Source organism: Pelophylax lessonae (assembly GCF_965119305.1).
Source record: "Pelophylax lessonae genome assembly, chromosome: 11".
Taxonomy (NCBI): Eukaryota; Metazoa; Chordata; class Amphibia; order Anura; family Ranidae; genus Pelophylax; species Pelophylax lessonae.
In genome coordinates, this window is record NC_138778.1 from 123,187,623 (window position 1) to 123,205,419 (window position 17,797).

At 45.4% G+C, this 17,797-nt stretch overlaps 1 protein-coding gene across 1 annotated transcript in view; it reads right to left on the minus strand.

Moving 5' to 3' along the window:
- The window catches only part of LOC309567170 (uncharacterized protein), a 563,610-nt gene that overhangs the window by 525,901 nt on the left and 19,912 nt on the right, over positions 1-17,797 (minus strand). Inside the window, exons 2-3 of the mRNA XM_082272529.1 lie at positions 10,348-10,476; positions 9,867-10,001 (exon numbers count right to left, since the gene is read on the minus strand). Coding sequence (XP_082128655.1) covers positions 9,867-10,001; positions 10,348-10,476 — 264 coding nt within the window. The remainder of the gene's footprint in view (positions 1-9,866; positions 10,002-10,347; positions 10,477-17,797) is intronic.

Genomic DNA, 17,797 nt, shown 5'->3' on the forward strand with positions numbered 1-17,797 from the left:
AAAATGACCAGAGCCGAGTGTAAATAACCAAACACATAAAACCTCTGGGGAACCCAAGGAGGGGGCCCCAGACTGATTGGGGGTTGAGTCTCTGACTCGGTATAGTGTGTAACTCGCTCCCAATTAGGGGCTAAAAAAGTATAGATCCACCAAAATACTTGCATGTTATATATAAAGAGCTGAGAAAATGACTTTCTGTTAACAAACGAACATTTTTTGAAACAACAACTGATCAGATAAAAGAAGATCAGCCAAAAATTTTGAACCTGAGAAAATTTCTTGGAGATGGGCAGAAAAATAAGACCCATCCAAAAAAACATTACCCATTGGACATAACCGTCCAAAAACAGTGTGCGGAAATCCAGGCACCGAAGGCGCGGAGAGTCCCGGGGGACCAACCCCGCCTCGGGCGCACGGGCATCCGCAAAACGGCACATAAAGGACTAACCCACGGGAGAGGAGAGAGAAAGGTAAACAAGCAGAATCAAGTAAATATGTCAAGAACTTTTAAACCATCAGAATGTCATTGCAGACCCACTAGTGGGAACAGTCACCCCAGCGCAGCCGCCCCATGGTAGGGGAGCGACCACACTAGGGCAAGGGCACACCAGCGTTCAAGAAATCCAAGGGGACACTTAAGTGAGATTTAGTTTTTCACCAGGAAAGCATAACTCTATAGTGGACATCCTCAGAAACCGCCATCTCTAAAAGGATTCCGCCATCTTTGCTGATCTCTTCTAGTTGCTGGGGTGGACCAGGATGGTGACGGCCTAGGAGTGTTCTGAGGGCGAACTTCAGGGGCAGCTTCCAGTAGGCCCAGTTTGACTAGAAGTTCTTTTCCTTCGGCCAGGTTATACACCACGTAAACTGTGCCATTGTGAGGGACTGTCAGCTTGAAGGGAAAACCCCATCTGTATCAGATTCGGGCTGCTTGTAGCACAGAGGTGACATCCTTCATTTTGCGCTGCCTTTCAAGTGTGGCCTGCGAGATATCGGGATAGATCTGTATGCGAGTGCCCTCCAATAAGATGTTGGGAGTGTTTCTGGAAGCTCGCAAAATATCCTCTTTGATTAGGAAGTCTTTGAGGCACAGAATGATGTCTCTTGGAGGCTTATCAGGAGGGGGTTTGGGGCGCAGGGCCCTGTGAATCCTGTCACAAGTGAAATCCGATTCCTGTTTGTCAGGCAGCAGGTCTTTAAAGAGCTTGGAAACTGCAGGGATCAAATCTGTAACTGTTTCAGGAATGCCTCTGAGGCGCAGATTATTCCTGCGATTCCTGTTGTCCAAGTCCTCCACCTGTGTTTGCAGCAAGCTATAGTTATCAGAAAGCAGCTCAAAGTCCTTTCTAAGGTCATTATGGGCGATAGAAAGTTTGTCGTGCTTGGTCTCTAATAAATCTGTGCAGCCTCCCAAAGAGGCTATCTCCTGAGTTAACGTATTAGTGGCCTTGTGAATTTCAGTTTGAAACTTGTCTGCCAATTTTTCATAGATATCAGCAAACACTGCATCCAAATCCGCCTTTGTGACAACACAAGTGCTTTCACGGGTCCCTGGTTGAGGGCTGGGAGGTAAAGGTGGTTGTGCTGGTTCTGCCTGAGGCAATGGAAGGGCCTGGGCGCCATCCTGAGACATCCTGGTGATTTCCTTCATGCGTAGCAGATAGGTCGTCAGGGAGTGCTTTGGCGTGCCCCCCCGATTCTTTTTCTTGGCTGACGGCATGCACCAGGTGTTCCCCCGGGGGTGTTGAAAATTGAGGGCAAGTATAAGCTAAAATGGCCCCGGGGATCCAACCGTTCTCTCCCCTCCGAAGAAGCTGCGCACTTAGCACCCGTCCATGCTAGCGCCGAGTATTACAGCATTAATTGGTGAAACCAGTGGCCCCCCCAATAGCACATATTGAAGCGGGGTGTTATTTAACAGTATAATTTTCTAAGAGTGTATTTTAGTCCTGCAAAAATGTGGCCTCTCGCTGTGTAAACAGTGCTACACACAGTGACAACAGTTACTGGCCAATTATTTGTAGAACTGGTGTAATAAACCTGTGCCCCCCCCCCCCCCAATGCCACATATTGAAGTGAGCTGTTATTTAACAGTATAATTTTCTAAGATTGTATTTTAGTCCTGCAAACATTTGGCCTCTTTTGCTGTGTTAACTGTGCTACACACAGGGACAACAGTTACTGGCCAATTATTTGTAGAACCGGCGGACTGACGGACCGGCAGATAGGGAGGAGAGGCAGGCAGAACTTGCATTGCACAAGAGGTACAAAGCAGACTGCTAATGTATCAGGAGCGAGCCATCAACCATGTACAGTCACATCTGGCGCTCCCAGGACGCCGGCACATGGCTCCGCAGTGTGGGCTTTTTTTAATGTGTCCGTTGCTGACACCAGTGTTGCCATCTGCAGCCTTTGCAGTCAACGCATAAGTCGCGGTAAGCCCAACACTCACCTAGGGACAACCGCCTTAAAAGGCACCTGAAATCCCATCACCAAGCCCAGTGGGAGCAAAACTGTCAGAACCCACAAAGCCACACTCCATGCTATCCCCGTCCAGCCTCTTCGACTTCTCCTCCCCCTTCTCCTTCTCCTGTCTCCTCACAGTTGTCCAACACTCCACCTTCCATGATGCCATCGTCATGTTGTTCTGGAAAAAGGCAGGCTTCTGTGGCTCAAATGTTGGAGCGTAAAAAAAGGTGTCCGACTACATCGGGTTAACGGCCGATGTGGACGCTCTGAGGAGTGATGAACCCCTGGACTACTTGGTGGGCAGGCTTGACCTTTGGCCAGAGCTTGCACAATTTGCAATGGAACTGTTGGCTTGCCCCCTATCCAGTGTCCTGTCCGAAAGGACGTTCAGCGCAGCAGGGGGGATCGTGACCGATAAGCGCACTAGCCTAGCTCATGACAGTGTAGACTACCTCACATTTATAAAAATGAATGAGGCATGGATCTCTGAGGAATTCAACACGTGACCAGTAGACCAGGTTTCATCAAAATTCCTCATGCCAGGCCACAAATATCCGAAAGACCGCCATCCACCCACAACAATTCCTGGTCCTTGGCTTCGCTAAATACAGCGGCATAAAAGGCATTTCATGTCCGTTGAATGGCTAATTTTTGCAGCCTATACGGGCCGACACTTACTGTTCTGTGTACTGTGAATGCCTACTGTACCTCTAGCAATCATATACTACGTTCTTTGCTGTCAGTTCAACCCATGTGAGCTAATTTTTGCGGCCTATAGAGGCCGGCACCTACTTCTGTATACTGTGAACGCCTACTGTACCTATAGCCATCATATTCTACGTTCTTTGCTGTCAGTTCAACCCATGTGAGCTAATTTTTGGAGCCTATACAGGTCGCCACTTACTTGTGTATACTGTGAACACCTACTGTACCTCTAGCCATCATATACTACGTTCTTTGCTGTCAGTTCAACCCATGTGAGCTCATTTTTGCTAGGCCTATACAGCCCGCCACCAACTTGTGTATACTGTGAACGCCTACTGTACCTCTATTCATCATATACTACGTTCATGGCTGTCAGTTCAACCCATGTGAGCTAATTTTTGCGGCCTATACAGCCCGCCACCAACTTGTGTACACTGTGAACGCCTACTGTACCTCTAGCCATCATATACTATGTTCTTTGCTGTCAGTTCAACCCATGTGAGCTCATTTTTGCGGCCTATACAGCCGCCACCAACTTGTGTATACTGTGAACGCCTACTGTACCTCTAGCCATCATATACTACGTTCTTTGCTGTCAGTTCAACCCATGTGAGCTCATTTTTGCGGCCTATACAGCCTGCCACCAACTTGTGTATACTGTGAACGCCTACTGTACCTCTAGCCATCATATACTACGTTCTTTGCTGTCAGTTCAACCCATGGGAGCTCATTTTTGCGGCCTATAGAGGCCGCCACCTACTTCTGTATACTGTGAATGCCTACTGTACATCTAGCCATCATATACTACGTTCTTTGCTGTCAGTTCAATCCATGTGAGCTCATTTTTGCGGCCTATAGAGGCCGCCAACTACTTGTGTATACTGTGAACGCCTACTGTACCTCTAGCCATCATATACTACGTTCTTTGCTGTCAGTTCAACCCATGTGAGCTCATTTTTGCAGCCTATACAGCCCGTTACCAACTTGTGTATACTGTGAATGCCTACTGTACCTCTAGCCATCATATACTACGTTCTTTGCTGTCAGTTCAACCCATGTGAGGTCATTTTTGCGGCCTATAGAGGCTACCACCTACTTGTGTATACTGTGAATGCCTACTGTACCTCTAGCCATCATATACTACGTTCTTTGCTGTCAGTTCAACCCATGTGAGCTAATTTTTGCGGCCTATACAGCCCGCCACCTACTTCTGTATACTGTGAATGCCTACTGTACCTCTAGCCATCATATACTACGTTCTTTGCTGTCAGTTCAACCCATGTGAGCTCATTTTTGTGGCTGATAGAGGCCGCCACCTACTTGTGTATACTGTGAACGCCTACTGTACCTCTAGCCATCATATACTACGTTCTTTGCTGTCAGTTCAACCCATGTGAGCTCATTTTTGCGGCCTATACAGCCCGCCACCAACTTGTGTATACTGTGAACGCCTACTGTAGCTCTAGCCATCATATACTACGTTCTTTGCTGTCAGTTCAACCCATGTGAGCTCATTTTTGCGGCCAATAGAGGCCGCCACCTACTTCTGTATACTGTGAACGCCTACTGTACCTCTAGCCATCATATACTATGTTTTTTCTGTCAGTTCAACCCATGGGAGCTCATTTTTGGAGCCTATGTCACCATCGGTGGACAGGGAGGGCCACAAGAGAGATCTTGCATGGGTAAGTTCACAACACAACACACATAACCCATCAACCTGCCAATTAGTAGAAGCTCATCCCACCCAGAGTGTGCACACATAGCTACAACTTCATGACACAAAATGTTATGTGTTTTTATATTTTTTTCCCTTGGTTTTTCTTCCCTGGTTTACATTTCATGATTCTGTGGGTCCTGTTGTTTTCTCCATTTGTGTTTTCTCCATTTGGGTTTTTTGGGTTGTGCTTCCAACTACAAGTTGGTGGCCACTGGTGTTCTGAGGGTTAATGTTCATCTAAGGCGGGGAAGGCTATTTGGTGCACTGGACGGTCCCGCCCACTCCCTCTGGGAGGAGGAAGGGGGATGAACCCGTTTAATTGAAGCTAATATATATTTTGATCTGCTACTGGTATGACCAGCTCTGCGGAAGGGAGCTCGACTCCCGAAACGCGTTAGCGGTCCTATCTTCAAGGAGATGTTCCACACATGATCAAATTTATTTGGGGCAGGAAGGGTCATAGGATCAACAAATCCACGCTTTTTAGGTCACGTAAAAATGGGGGTCTCGGGGTACCGGACATTTGGAAGTATTACTTAGCGGCCCAACTGACACAATTTTCTGTTATATATGTTAAAGGAGAAAAACCTGACTGGTATTACATGGAAAGACAGGCCATCCCTCTCCATACTGTGGACTTCTAATTTTGGAGCCCTCCTGTCTCCGGCCCCCCAATCCTGGCTCCTACTCTCTCACATTAATTTGCTCTTTGTGACCTTATTCATAAGTCCAATAAGATCTCCTCCCCCTGGGGTCCTCTCAAACATATTTTTCATAACCCTGACTTCCCTCCTGGAACTAACATTAAGGCTTTCAAATGGTGGACGGATAAAGGCCTTTATAGAATTGGACACTTTTTTGATGCCAGAGGTCCTCTTTCCTACTCACATTGTTTAACTAATCTGAAGATCTGTGATTTCGCTTCTCTCAGATCTCACACTTTTTGCGCACGCTTCAGAGGGGATCTTCGGGCCCCCTCTTAGTAACCCCTTACGAGCAATGGTGCTCCAAAATTCAAGACATCAAGGGAGGGATTTCCCTCATTTATGCCTCTTTAAATTCTCCCGAAGATAAAACCTCCTACATGCTGAAATGGGAACAGAACCTGAATGTATATTGGGACCTTGATGCTTGGCATACCTGTGCCGGAAGAGCCTTTCATGGGATCCACATTGTGGGCCTCATGGAGGCTAATGTTAAAGTTTTGATGCGATGGTACATGGTACCTTCTCGCTTGGCGACAATTTTCCCTAACTTGTCCCCGGTCTGCTTCAGAGGCTGTGATCTTCTGGGGAGCCTATTACACGTTTTTTGGGAATGCCCAAAAATCTTTTTGGAACCGGATGTTCCACACAATACGGCGCGTTACGGGGGTTTCACTTGAGCAATCACCGCTATATGCCCTCCTAGGCCATCATCCTCTCAGGGTCCCCAAGCACACCCGGATTCTCATTTCTTATATATTCCTAGGAGCTAAAATCACAATAGCTAAGCATTGGAAACAGTCTACGGTCTCCTTCCTGGTTGCGAAGCGTAAAATTTCAAGGATAATAACCCAAGAAAAAATGTACAGCATCTTGAATGATTCGAGGGCAAAATTTGAGTCAGTCTGGGAACCCTGGGCGACATTTGTGAATGTAACACTTTAAGATGGGCTCGGTCGGAAGGACAATTTTTCCCTTTTTTTCTTGGGGTTTTCCCCTTTTCTTTCCATTTTGATACCCATCTATGGGTTAGGTGGGATCGGACCATGGGATTATTCTCCTCAACTCCCTCTCTATTCTCTCCCTTCCAACCCCTCCTTTTCTCCTTCCCCCTCTGATGTCTCTCCTCTTTCTACTCTTCTTCTTCCTACCACTTGCTCTATCCTGTTCCACGTTTAAGTCTGTATATGAGGCATATGTAGTACCTCATACCTTCATTACACTGGTAGTTCTTGGCTAATACATATTTTTTTATTTGGGTTTGCCGGAAATTGCCTTTCCTCCCTTCAGGTTTTCAGAGACAAAGGCTTTTTTCCTCAATGTTTTCTCTCAGTTGTCTTTAGCCGCTTCTCTCTGAAGCACAGTATGAGCCCATTAGGGGTGCCCCGGGGTGAGCGGCTCTCAATCTATCTTGGAATTCAGCCATACTGGGAGTTTTTTTTTTTTTTTTTTTATTGATTAGCAGTTTTTCCAGCACTCGCTGGCCTTGTTTTCTTGCCAAGTCTATCTGTTCTTGTACTGTTCTGAACAAAAGTTCATGTGTAAGCAAGTTATTAATATGCCTTGTTTGTTAATGCTCTTCTGTTATCTTTTTGAAAATTTCAATAAAAATTATTGGAAGTTAAAGGAGATGTTCCAGTTCATGTGTGATGGATTCTTGTAACACGATTTTAATTATCTTCATGTCTGTGAGTATGCATTTGGCATTTTATTAAAATTTTATAAACAGTGACCACGGGTAATGCACTAGGTGTTTGCGCCTCCTTTTTCTTTTCTTTTATGTACCCATGTTGGAGTTCCCTGCCTGAGGAGAGCAGCACACCAGTCTTCCCCTTTGGAGTGAGCGCTTGGCTGAATTGTTTGTTTACAGCCAGAGAACAGCAGAGTAAGTAACCCCGGGAGAATTTTTCTATCAGAGAGCTTACTAGACCTGGGCATGGGAAAGGAAATCAAAAGCACATATCCCAGGCAGTGCCGGTAAAAGGTCACCTATATCCCAGGGCGAAAATGTCAGACTGCGCTGCCCCCCCCCCAATATTTATGAGCATTATGTGTCAGCAAAAATCTCCCCACCCCAAAAAAAAAAACATTGGGCACTATTCTGCATTATTAGCCCATCCCTACTAGCACAAATCCTGCCCCCCCCCAAAAGATATTCTCCCCTTAGTACAAATCCCCCCCCCCTTTACCATATCACCTATTCTAGTACAAACCCCCCAAGATTGACCCTCCTAGCACAAATCCCCTTCTCCCACCCCCTCCCAACACAAATCACCCATGAATCACCACTTCTAGCACACACCCAAATTTCCCTTCCTATAACAATTCTTAGCCCCTGCTGCTCCTTAAATTCCTCCTCCCAACACAGATCCCTTCCCCCCTCAATTTTCTTGCGATGGCCCCCCCTCCACCCCCACCTCACATGATACCACATTGCCCAGGGCAGCCGCCCCTCCTGCCCACCCCTTGTCCTGACTCTGACCCCAGGTGCCTAGATCTAGTAACTCCTCTGGTGAAAATGAACATTTTGCTGCCAGCTGAACCCCAGAATCTTCATAAATCCAGTCTAGAGACATAAATTGTGTCTGCAGCACAGAGAAGGAAGATTATCCAAGAGAAAAACAGGAATACAGGACTGGGAACACAGCTCAGGAAAGTGACCAGGGTATTACAGGCTGATATCACCCAGTCCTTGCCCTACTCTGGACCAATCAGCGAGCAGTATGGGTGGAGGAATGTATTTAGTGTTAATGACTAGTGATGCACCGATCCAACTTTTTTGGTCCCGATCTTTGGCTTTGTGAAACCGCTGATCCCGATCCGGAAGTACTGTTTTGTGAGCTTATAACAAAATAATACTTCCGGATCGGGATCGGCAGATACCTTATAACAAAACTTACGAAACGGTAAATTTAGCACTGCAGATATGCCAGTGTCATCCCCTTTCGCTGATGTCACTCTTCTAAATTCTGCTGCTGGACATCCAATAGGAAATGTCCACATCACACAGCCAGTGATATGGATAACGATAGAAAAAGGACCCCCCCCCCCCTATAAACAGAAGAAGAATGCCTGCAACTGTAGAATTAGATGAGTAAAAGCTTTTTTTTCTCCTATTGAAGTGATTGAGGGAGGGTCCGAAGCCTAGAGAGTAGCATTAACATGCAACATAGTAGCTACGCCCCGGATCGGCCCGTGGGTCTGCTAAATTTTACCGAGCCCCGATCCAGCTATTTTTCCAGTATCAGGGCCGATATCCGATCTGAATATCGGATCGGTGCATCCCTATTATTGACCCACCTGTGCTGATCTCTGTAGGAGTGTCCTCTTCTATAAATGTCCCCGTTATTCCATCCTCCTCCATAGACTGCTGATCATCCCTTACATATCTCTCTTCTTCTTCTACTTCTACTTTAACCTCAAATTCTCTATCGATTGGATCTTCACTCTACATCAAGAAAATAATAGAAGAGGTCATCTGTAATACATAAGCTTCAATATTGTGACATCACATTTAAAAAAATCACTTCAATGAGTCCATGCTCTAGATGCTCCATCCCACCAACCTTGTAATAGTGAGTGATGGTGTGATCTTCCTGTGTGGAATCTCGGGAATACAGAGGATGGGGACATCTCTCTGGTGGGTTCCTGGTATTAGCTGGCTCCATCATATCCTTGTGTCCTTCTGAAAACTCCTCCATCACTCCATACTCCTCATTCTCCTCTTTATACTCTTCTTTAACATCAATATTATCTTCCCCGAGGTTTCTACTCTGAATATGTAATAAAAATGACATCAATGGTAACAAGGCAGATAATGTACAGATCCTAATGATACTATCAGTGATTATTCCCCATCTACCTGATGATGGTGGGGGATGGTGTGATCTTCCTGTGTGGAATCCCGGGAATACAGAGGACGGGGACATCTCTCTGGTGGGTTCCCATTACTGGATCCATCTGTAGGAAACACACACACTGACTGAATACATTGTTTCTATGTGTTTATCAGATGATGGGGGATCTAGGTGGACCCTCCGTACTGCTCTCTCCTTTACAATAAAGTCTCCTCTTACCCAGTGATGTGAGGGGCGGCTGATTGTCCATCATAACGTCCTTGTAGAGATCCTCGTGTCCTTCCAAATACTCCCACTCCTCCATGGAGAAAAAGACAGTGACATCCTGACACACACAATGATACAGTCACCATCCAGACACATCCCTTGTCTGTTACTGGATAATGTCTCAGAATTCCCAGCACCGCTCACCTCTCCTGTCAGCAGCTCCATCATCTTTTTGGTGACTTCTAGAATCTTCTGCATGTTGTGTCTCTCAGGTTTTAGGGAGTCACATGGAGGCACTGTGATGGTCATATGATCACCTGACTTCAGAGGAGAAAATCTCTGTATTGAAGAACCAATAGGAATATCATGTTAGAATCCCAGAATCCTCCTCACCTCTCTGGTCAGGTCTGTGTTTTATTAATAGAGGTAAGAGTGATGTCATGTGACCTCCCAGAATCCTCCTCACCTCTTCGGTCAGGTCTGTGTTTTATTTATAGAGATAAGAATGGTGTCATGTGACCTCCCAGAATCCTCCTCACCTCTCCAGTCAAGTCTGTGTTTTATTAATAGAGATAAGAGTGATATCATGTGACCTCCCAGAATCCTCCTCACCTCTCTGGTCAGGTCTGTGTTTTATTAATAGACATAAGAGTGATGTCATGTGACCTCCCAGAATCCTCCTCACCTCTCCAGTCAGCAGGTAAATGATCTCCAGGGTGAGGTTTAGTATCCTCTCAGTCATATGACTTTGGTCCTCCTCCATCCTCATTGGTGCCATCATTTGATCTATACAGGTCTCCTTGTAGACGGATAACTTTGGGAAATGAAGGTAAGAATTATTTGGATGGCATTGGTCACAATAATATGTGGATGTGAGGGGCGGTAATAGGAGAGTTGTTGTACATTTAAGAACTTCTGTCCCCATGAGAATACATTTAGGCCTCTTGCACACTGCAGCTTGAAAAAGCTCAGTACAGCTTTTTTTTTTTTTTATTGCTAAAATACAGCCCATTAAGGCCTCTTGCACACAATACTCCTGTTTGAGCATCTACTTTTTCCAGACTTTTTTTTTTTTTTTTTATGTATTAGCGTGTATTCAAGCATATTGGTGTGTATTTGCGTGCATCGAGGCTTAAAATACTGACCAAAAATGCAGATTTTTCTAATTTGTTTTTACTGATGAATGCACAGCGCTTGTTTACACACCTGTGTGCACAGGCACATTACAATTAATGGGCTATATTTTAGCTCATAAAAAAAAAAAAAAAAAAAAGCTGTACTGAGCTTTCTCAAGCTGTGAGATGCTCAAACAAGATATCGTGTGCAAGAGGCCTTAATCTGGACTGTTTTGGATTTGTTACATCTTGGAGGACCTTGGACCCTCCTAGCCTGCCAGATCAGAATTTCCCTTTTCTCTGTTGGATTTGTTTGGTTTCTGAGCTGGTTTGCAGCTGAAACAGAACTCCTCTAAGAACAAGTGCTCACCAACATATGAAGGAATTCCCTTCTTCATCTTACATAATATTCCAGAACAAATCACATGACCAATGGGACAATAAGATGGTTAAAATTGCCAGTTCTGTAAGGTCTAAAAAATAAGTGCAGGTGGGGTGGGAGGACAATCATAGACCCCCTCTGTCCCTCAGAGTCCCCTGAGCCCTCCAGCCCCCTATTCCCTCAGAGCCCTGAAGCCTGACTAACCTCTCAAGAGTCCTTCAGATACATTACATACAGAGGTACATACCTATATACATACAGAGGCCCCTAAAGTCTTCCAGCTTCACTAAACCCTCACATTCCCTCAGCTCCTATACTTCCCTCAGAGCCCTCACTATTTTCCTCCCTCTGACACCAATGATGGAACATATTCTTCATGGCAGGCTGAGGAATGTTTTCTTCCTCCTCACCAGCAATGTAAGGGGCTTCATACTCCTGACTCCTGCACTCCATCATTGTGTTGGCTGCATATTGTAAAGATTGCCCATTTGCTGCCTGTGTTATGTAATAATTGCCCTTTGTAGGCCATGGATGGTCAGGATTAGAGATGGGCTCGGGCGTGGCCGAGTTTGCACGTGCTCGATCCCGCCAGGAAGCCGACACTGCAGTCCACTAATCACAGGAAGTGAGACATTTACTGATCTGTGCACCTGTGGATCAGGAAACGTCTCACTGCCTGTGGTTAGCGGAGTGCAATGTCGGCTTCCTGGCGGGATCGAACTCGAACACGCCAGAGCCCAGCTCTAGTCAGGATGGTCATTGTCTTGTCTATTTATTATCAGTGCGGTTTGTTTAGAGGATCATATTACTAGAATTTATCTTCAAAATAAAGAGAATGTTCCGGCCCCAAAAGTGGGGAAATGTTCTAACCCTGAAGGGGTTAATCTAGGTTTCCACACTATATATGTGTGTATCATCATCTGCTGGAGATAAAAGACTTCACAGTGCCTATGGAGGAAGAGGACGGACATGACAGGGGGTTACTGGGTGTAAATAGAAAATAAGATCTTATTACCTCCTCTGCTGCCTCTTCCAGCAACGTCTCCTCTCAACTTCCTCCCATCTCACCTCTCACCTGGAACTTCCTGTCTGTACCTGACATCACTTTCTATCTCTATTCCATAGAGACTTCCTGTCTGGGTAGAAGTGAGATTACCACCTTGTGGAGCTCAGAGGAACTGCAGCCCTGAGAAACGTCTGGTAGTGTGAACACAGCCTTGTGCTGTGTGTGTATGTACTGTATATCCTTCCCCTTTCTCTCCTCCCTGAGTGTGTATGAAGAGGCGGAGCTCCTGCTGGAACAGCGGTCGGAGGAGGAAGCCGAGTCTAGGAGGGAGACTGACAGAAAGCACAGCAGACTTGCAGGAGTGAGCGAGGAGGATGCAGTTCCTTTGCCATAGGAGGTGAGGAGAGTGTGAAGGATGTTTGTGACTCTGGTTGCTGAAAAGCTGGGAGTCATATTGCTCTGGTGAGTGGGGAAGCACTACTAAGGGGGCGCCCTCACCATCATGTGTGTAAGAGGTGGAAGAAGCTACACTACAGCTGGCACAGTTTGGCGCATGGAGCACTTTCACACCTTATCAACTTTTCATTCATTTGTGGATTTAATTTAGCACAATAAATTCATTGAAGTAGTTACAAGGTGGAAGCAGTGAACTTGCAGAGAACACTATATTGAGCACAAATTATTGTATGATTGCATGAATTTTCACAGGTTTTTAGTTTATTTAATATAGCTGCAACTATTATGATATGAATGAAGTAGGTGTGAAGTGGAAGCAGTAGATCTGTAGAGAATATTATTTTGAGCACCTAACACTTTATAGATGAATGTATCCACATATTTTAGTGTGTATGTACTGTACGCTGATCAGCCATAACATTATGATCACTGACAGGTGAAGTGAATAATATACATTATCTCATTACAATGTCATCTGGAAGTGGGCGGGGTATATTTGGCAGCAAGTAAACATGTTTTCCATGAAGTTGTTTTTTTAAAGCAAAGAAATGGGCATTGCAGTTTTTTGTGTATGGGGCTGCATGGGATGTGGGTGAAGAGATGGCACCAGGATGCATTATGGGAAGAAGACAAGCCGGCGGAGGCAGTGTGATGCTTTGTCTGGTGGAGTTCTGGTGGGTGGTATAATGTTCTGGTGGGTGGTCATAATGTTCTGGTAGGTGGGTATAATGTTCTGGTGGGTGGTTATAATGTTCTGGTGGGTGGTTATAATGTTCTGGTGGGTGGAATAATGTTCTGGTGGGTGGGTATAATGTTCTGGTGGGTGGTATAATGTTCTGGTAGGTGGGTATAATGTTTTGGTGGGTGGTCATAATGTTCTGGTAGGTGGGTATAATGTTCTGGTGGGTGGTATAATGTTCTGGTGGGTGGTTATAATGTTCTGGTGGGTGGAATAATGTTCTGGTGGGTGGGTATAATGTTCTGGTGGGTGGAATAATGTTCTGGTGGGTGGGTATAATGTTCTGGTGGGTGGGTATAATGTTCTGGTGGGTGGGTATAATGTTCTGGTGGGTGGTTATAATGTTCTGGTGGGTGGAATAATGTTCTGGTGGGTGGAATAATGTTCTGGTGGGTGGGTATAATGTTCTGGTGGGTGGTATAATGTTCTGGTGGGTGGAATAATGTTCTGGTGGGTAGAATAATGTTCTGGTGGGTGGTATAATGTTCTGGTGGGTGGTATAATGTTCTGGTGGGTGGAATAATGTTCTGGTGGGTAGAATAATGTTCTGGTGGGTGGTATAATGTTCTGGTGGGTGGTATAATGTTCTGGTGGGTGGAATAATGTTCTGGTGGGTGGAATAATGTTCTGGTGGGTGGTATAATGTTCTGGTGGGTGGTTATAATGTTCTGGTGGGTGGAATAATGTTCTGGTGGGTGGGTATAATGTTCTGGTGGGTGGTATAATGTTCTGGTGGGTGGAATAATGTTCTGGTGGGTAGAATAATGTTCTGGTGGGTGGTATAATGTTCTGGTGGGTGGTATAATGTTCGGGTGGGCAGAAAATGAACACACAACTTAGTAAGATAAATAAAATGAAATAAAGGAAAAAATAATTCCACCATTTTATTCTCAGCATAGGAAATAGATACTAATAGGCTGCAGGAGATTTGCTTCATTTCAACCCCCTCCTTTTTTCTTATCAGATCTTCTGCAGCCTATTATCACCCATTTCCCTTTCTGTGTCTCAGCAGATCTCCTGCAGCCTATTAGCACCCATTTCCCTTTCAATGTCTCAGTAGATCCCCTGCAACCTATTAGCACCCATTTCCCTTTCTATGTCTCAGCAGATCTCCTGCAGCCTATTAGCACCCATTTCCCTTTCTATGTCTCAGTAGATCCCCTGCAGCCTATTAGCACCCATTTCCCTTTCTATGTCTCAGCAGATCTCCTGCAGCCTATTAGCACCAATTTCCCTATTAGAGAATAAAATGGCTGTAGTTCCAAAGTTTTATGTCACACAATATTAGTGCAATGGATTAGGAAACAGAAAATATCAGTAAAAAACCCGATGCAGGTAATTTTGGGGCCACAGACACAATCTATCCCCCAATTCATAGATTCCTAGAGAAGAGTTTGTTGTGGAAGTGAAATTGGGTACAAGTCAATGAAACCCCCGACACTCCCAGCTGAGAACAATGAAGGAGATTACTATTCCAATCCTCCAACCAGTTTTCTGGCTGGGAAGGTCTGGGAGTCAATATTTCCCCAGCTGACCAGGAACGATGAAGGAGTTTCCTATTCAAATCCTCAACAACTAGTTTTCCCACTCGCTATTTCCCCAGCTGGCAGAGACTTCTTATAGAGTGTCAGCTTCTTGTATCGTCCAGCATCAGGAAATGGGTGATAAAAACAATGACCCCCTCCCCTTATATTCATAAATCCCACCCTCTTATCATCAAAGTAAAAGATGTGAAAACATCTGTGATAAATCATCGACGCATTTCACCTCATCAGTATCCAGTGATCAACCATAAAGTGACATCAAATCCATTAAACATCTCCTTTATACTTCAATAAATTATATCACCACCAATAAATGTCTCCAAAACCTCCAGAGCTTCTTCCTCCAAATCTCAGTATTTGCTCCACCAAACCATGTGTAGTGGACAACAAAACACCTCCTTCCCCAAACACCAATCCCATGCTCTCTTGGTGCTCACACTCAGATTGCGTGCTCACCAGACCTCCATCACCCTCCTAATAATAGCCTCCACAATAGCTTTGGAGGGACCCTGGCTGAGAAAGGCTGGACTAGGCAGTAATATATTTCTATCCCCCTTGGTGGGAGTGGAAATGACCCCATCTATAAGGATATACAGTACATACACACACAGCACAAGGCTGTGTTCATACTACCAGACGTTTCTCAGGGCTGCAGTTCCTCTGAGCTCCACAAGGTGGTGAACTCACCTCTACCCAGACAGGCAGTCTCTATGGAATACAGAAAGAAAGTGATGTAAGGTACAGACGGGAGGTTCCAGGTGAGAGGTGAGTTGGGCAGAAGTAGTGAGGAGACATTGCTGGCAGCAGAGGAGGTAATAAGATCTTATTTTCTATTTACACCCAGTAACCCCCACCATGTCCATCCTCCTCCTCCATAGTCACTGTGACGTCTTTTATCTCCAGCAGATGATGATACACACATATATATTTCCCCACTTATGGGGCCGGAACATTCTCTTCATTTTGGAGATAAATTCTAGTAATATGGTCCTTTAAACAAACAGCACTGACAATAAATAGACAAGACAATGACCATCCTGACCACACATGGCCTACAAAGGGCAATTATTACACTACACAGGCAGCCAATGGGCAATCATTACAATATGCAGCCAACACAATGATAGAGTGCAGGAGTCAGGAGTATGGAGCCCCTTACATTGCTGGTCAGGAGGAAGAAAACATTCCCCAGCCTGCCATGAAGAATATGTTCCATCATTGGTGTCAGAGGGAGGAAAATACTGAGGGTTCTGAGAGAAGTCCTTAACCAAAGTAGAACTGTTGATCCTGTATTTTATGTAATGATGTCAGAATTCCCTATGCCAAGCCTTTAACCTACAGAATGGGGGGGGGGGGGGTCCTGGAGTGGGGCTTTAAAAAAAATTGGATTTTTGTAAGATCTTACCATAAAATCCTTTTCTCTTAGCTCATTGACAGACGTAGTCCTCTTTGATTCTCATCAATAGGGTTATGCTGCCTCCACAGGAGTAGGACTAGGCAGAAAGAAAAACGTTCTGGCTCCACCCTAGGGGCAGTCCCAGAGGGTATATCCTCCCTCTCTCTGCTACAGGATGTCAGTTATGTCACAAAGCAGTGTCAGAGAATTTAACCCAACCCAACTCAATGATAGAGGGGCGGGTACTACGTCTGTCAATGAGCTAAGAGAAAAGGATTTTACGGTAAGATCTTACAAAAATCCAATTTTCTCTGTCGCTCATTGACAGACGTAGTCCTCTTTGATTCTCATCAATAGGGACGTCCCAAAGCAGTGCCACAAATGAGGGGTGGGATTGACAGAAATCAAAATCCAAACTAGAAGGCCCAACCGGAGCCAACCAGAAGTATCAAAAGGACTCATCGAGCAAACAGATGAGACCTACCCAACAAACCCTCGAGGTAGACCAACAGTCTCCTCAAACAGCGGCCTGCAGGAACCTTGCGGCCAGAAGAGGCATCTGACGATGCCCTCACATAAACCTTATACAATCTTGTAAAGGTATGAACCGACGACTAGGTAGTCGCCTTGAAAACCTGAACCACTGACGCCTGATGGCGGAAGGTCCAGGAAACTCTAAGCGCCCGAGTAGAATGCGCCTTAACAGGGAACGGGGGATCCCGACCCTTAGATGGAATAAGCCTATACCACCGTCTGTCTGATCCATCTAAAGATGGTCACGGCAGAAACAGGCAACCCCTTCTTAGGGCCATCCGTGATCACAAACAGTGAATCCGTCTTACAAAATGAATCCGTAGTATTCAAATATATCCTGATCGCCCGAACTACATCCAAGGAATGCAACGCAATTCTCGAGGATGATAGGGCTTAGGACATAGGAAAGACAATACAATGTCCTCATTCAAATGAAACTTTGAAATCACCTTAGGAAGGAAGGATGGATTCGGATGAAGAACAACCTTATCCCTATGAACCACCAGATCTGGGGAACAACAGGATAATGCAGCCAGTTCTGACACCCTGCGTGCAGAAGTGATAGCCACCAAGAAGGCCACCTTCTGGGATAAAATAAGCAAGGGAATCTCCCTGATATTTTCAAAGGGAGGTGTCTGAAGAACCGACAGCACCAAATTAAGATCCCAGGATGGTAACGGCGCGCGCACTGGCGGAGCCAGGTGTCGCACCCCCTGGATGAAATTCCGCACCAAGGAATGAGTAGCCAAAAACTTCTGAAAGAAGATAGCTTATGCTGAAAACAGACCCTTGATAACACTCAAGGCCAGCTTCTGCTCAACTCCCTGTTGCAGAAAAACCAATATTCGGGCCACCGAATAAGAACGTGGAGGGAACCCAAGGGATTCACACCACGCAATATAAGAATATTTCTCGTCAGTCTTTATGCAGGAAAAGGAGGGGTACACTGACCATGACTGTATG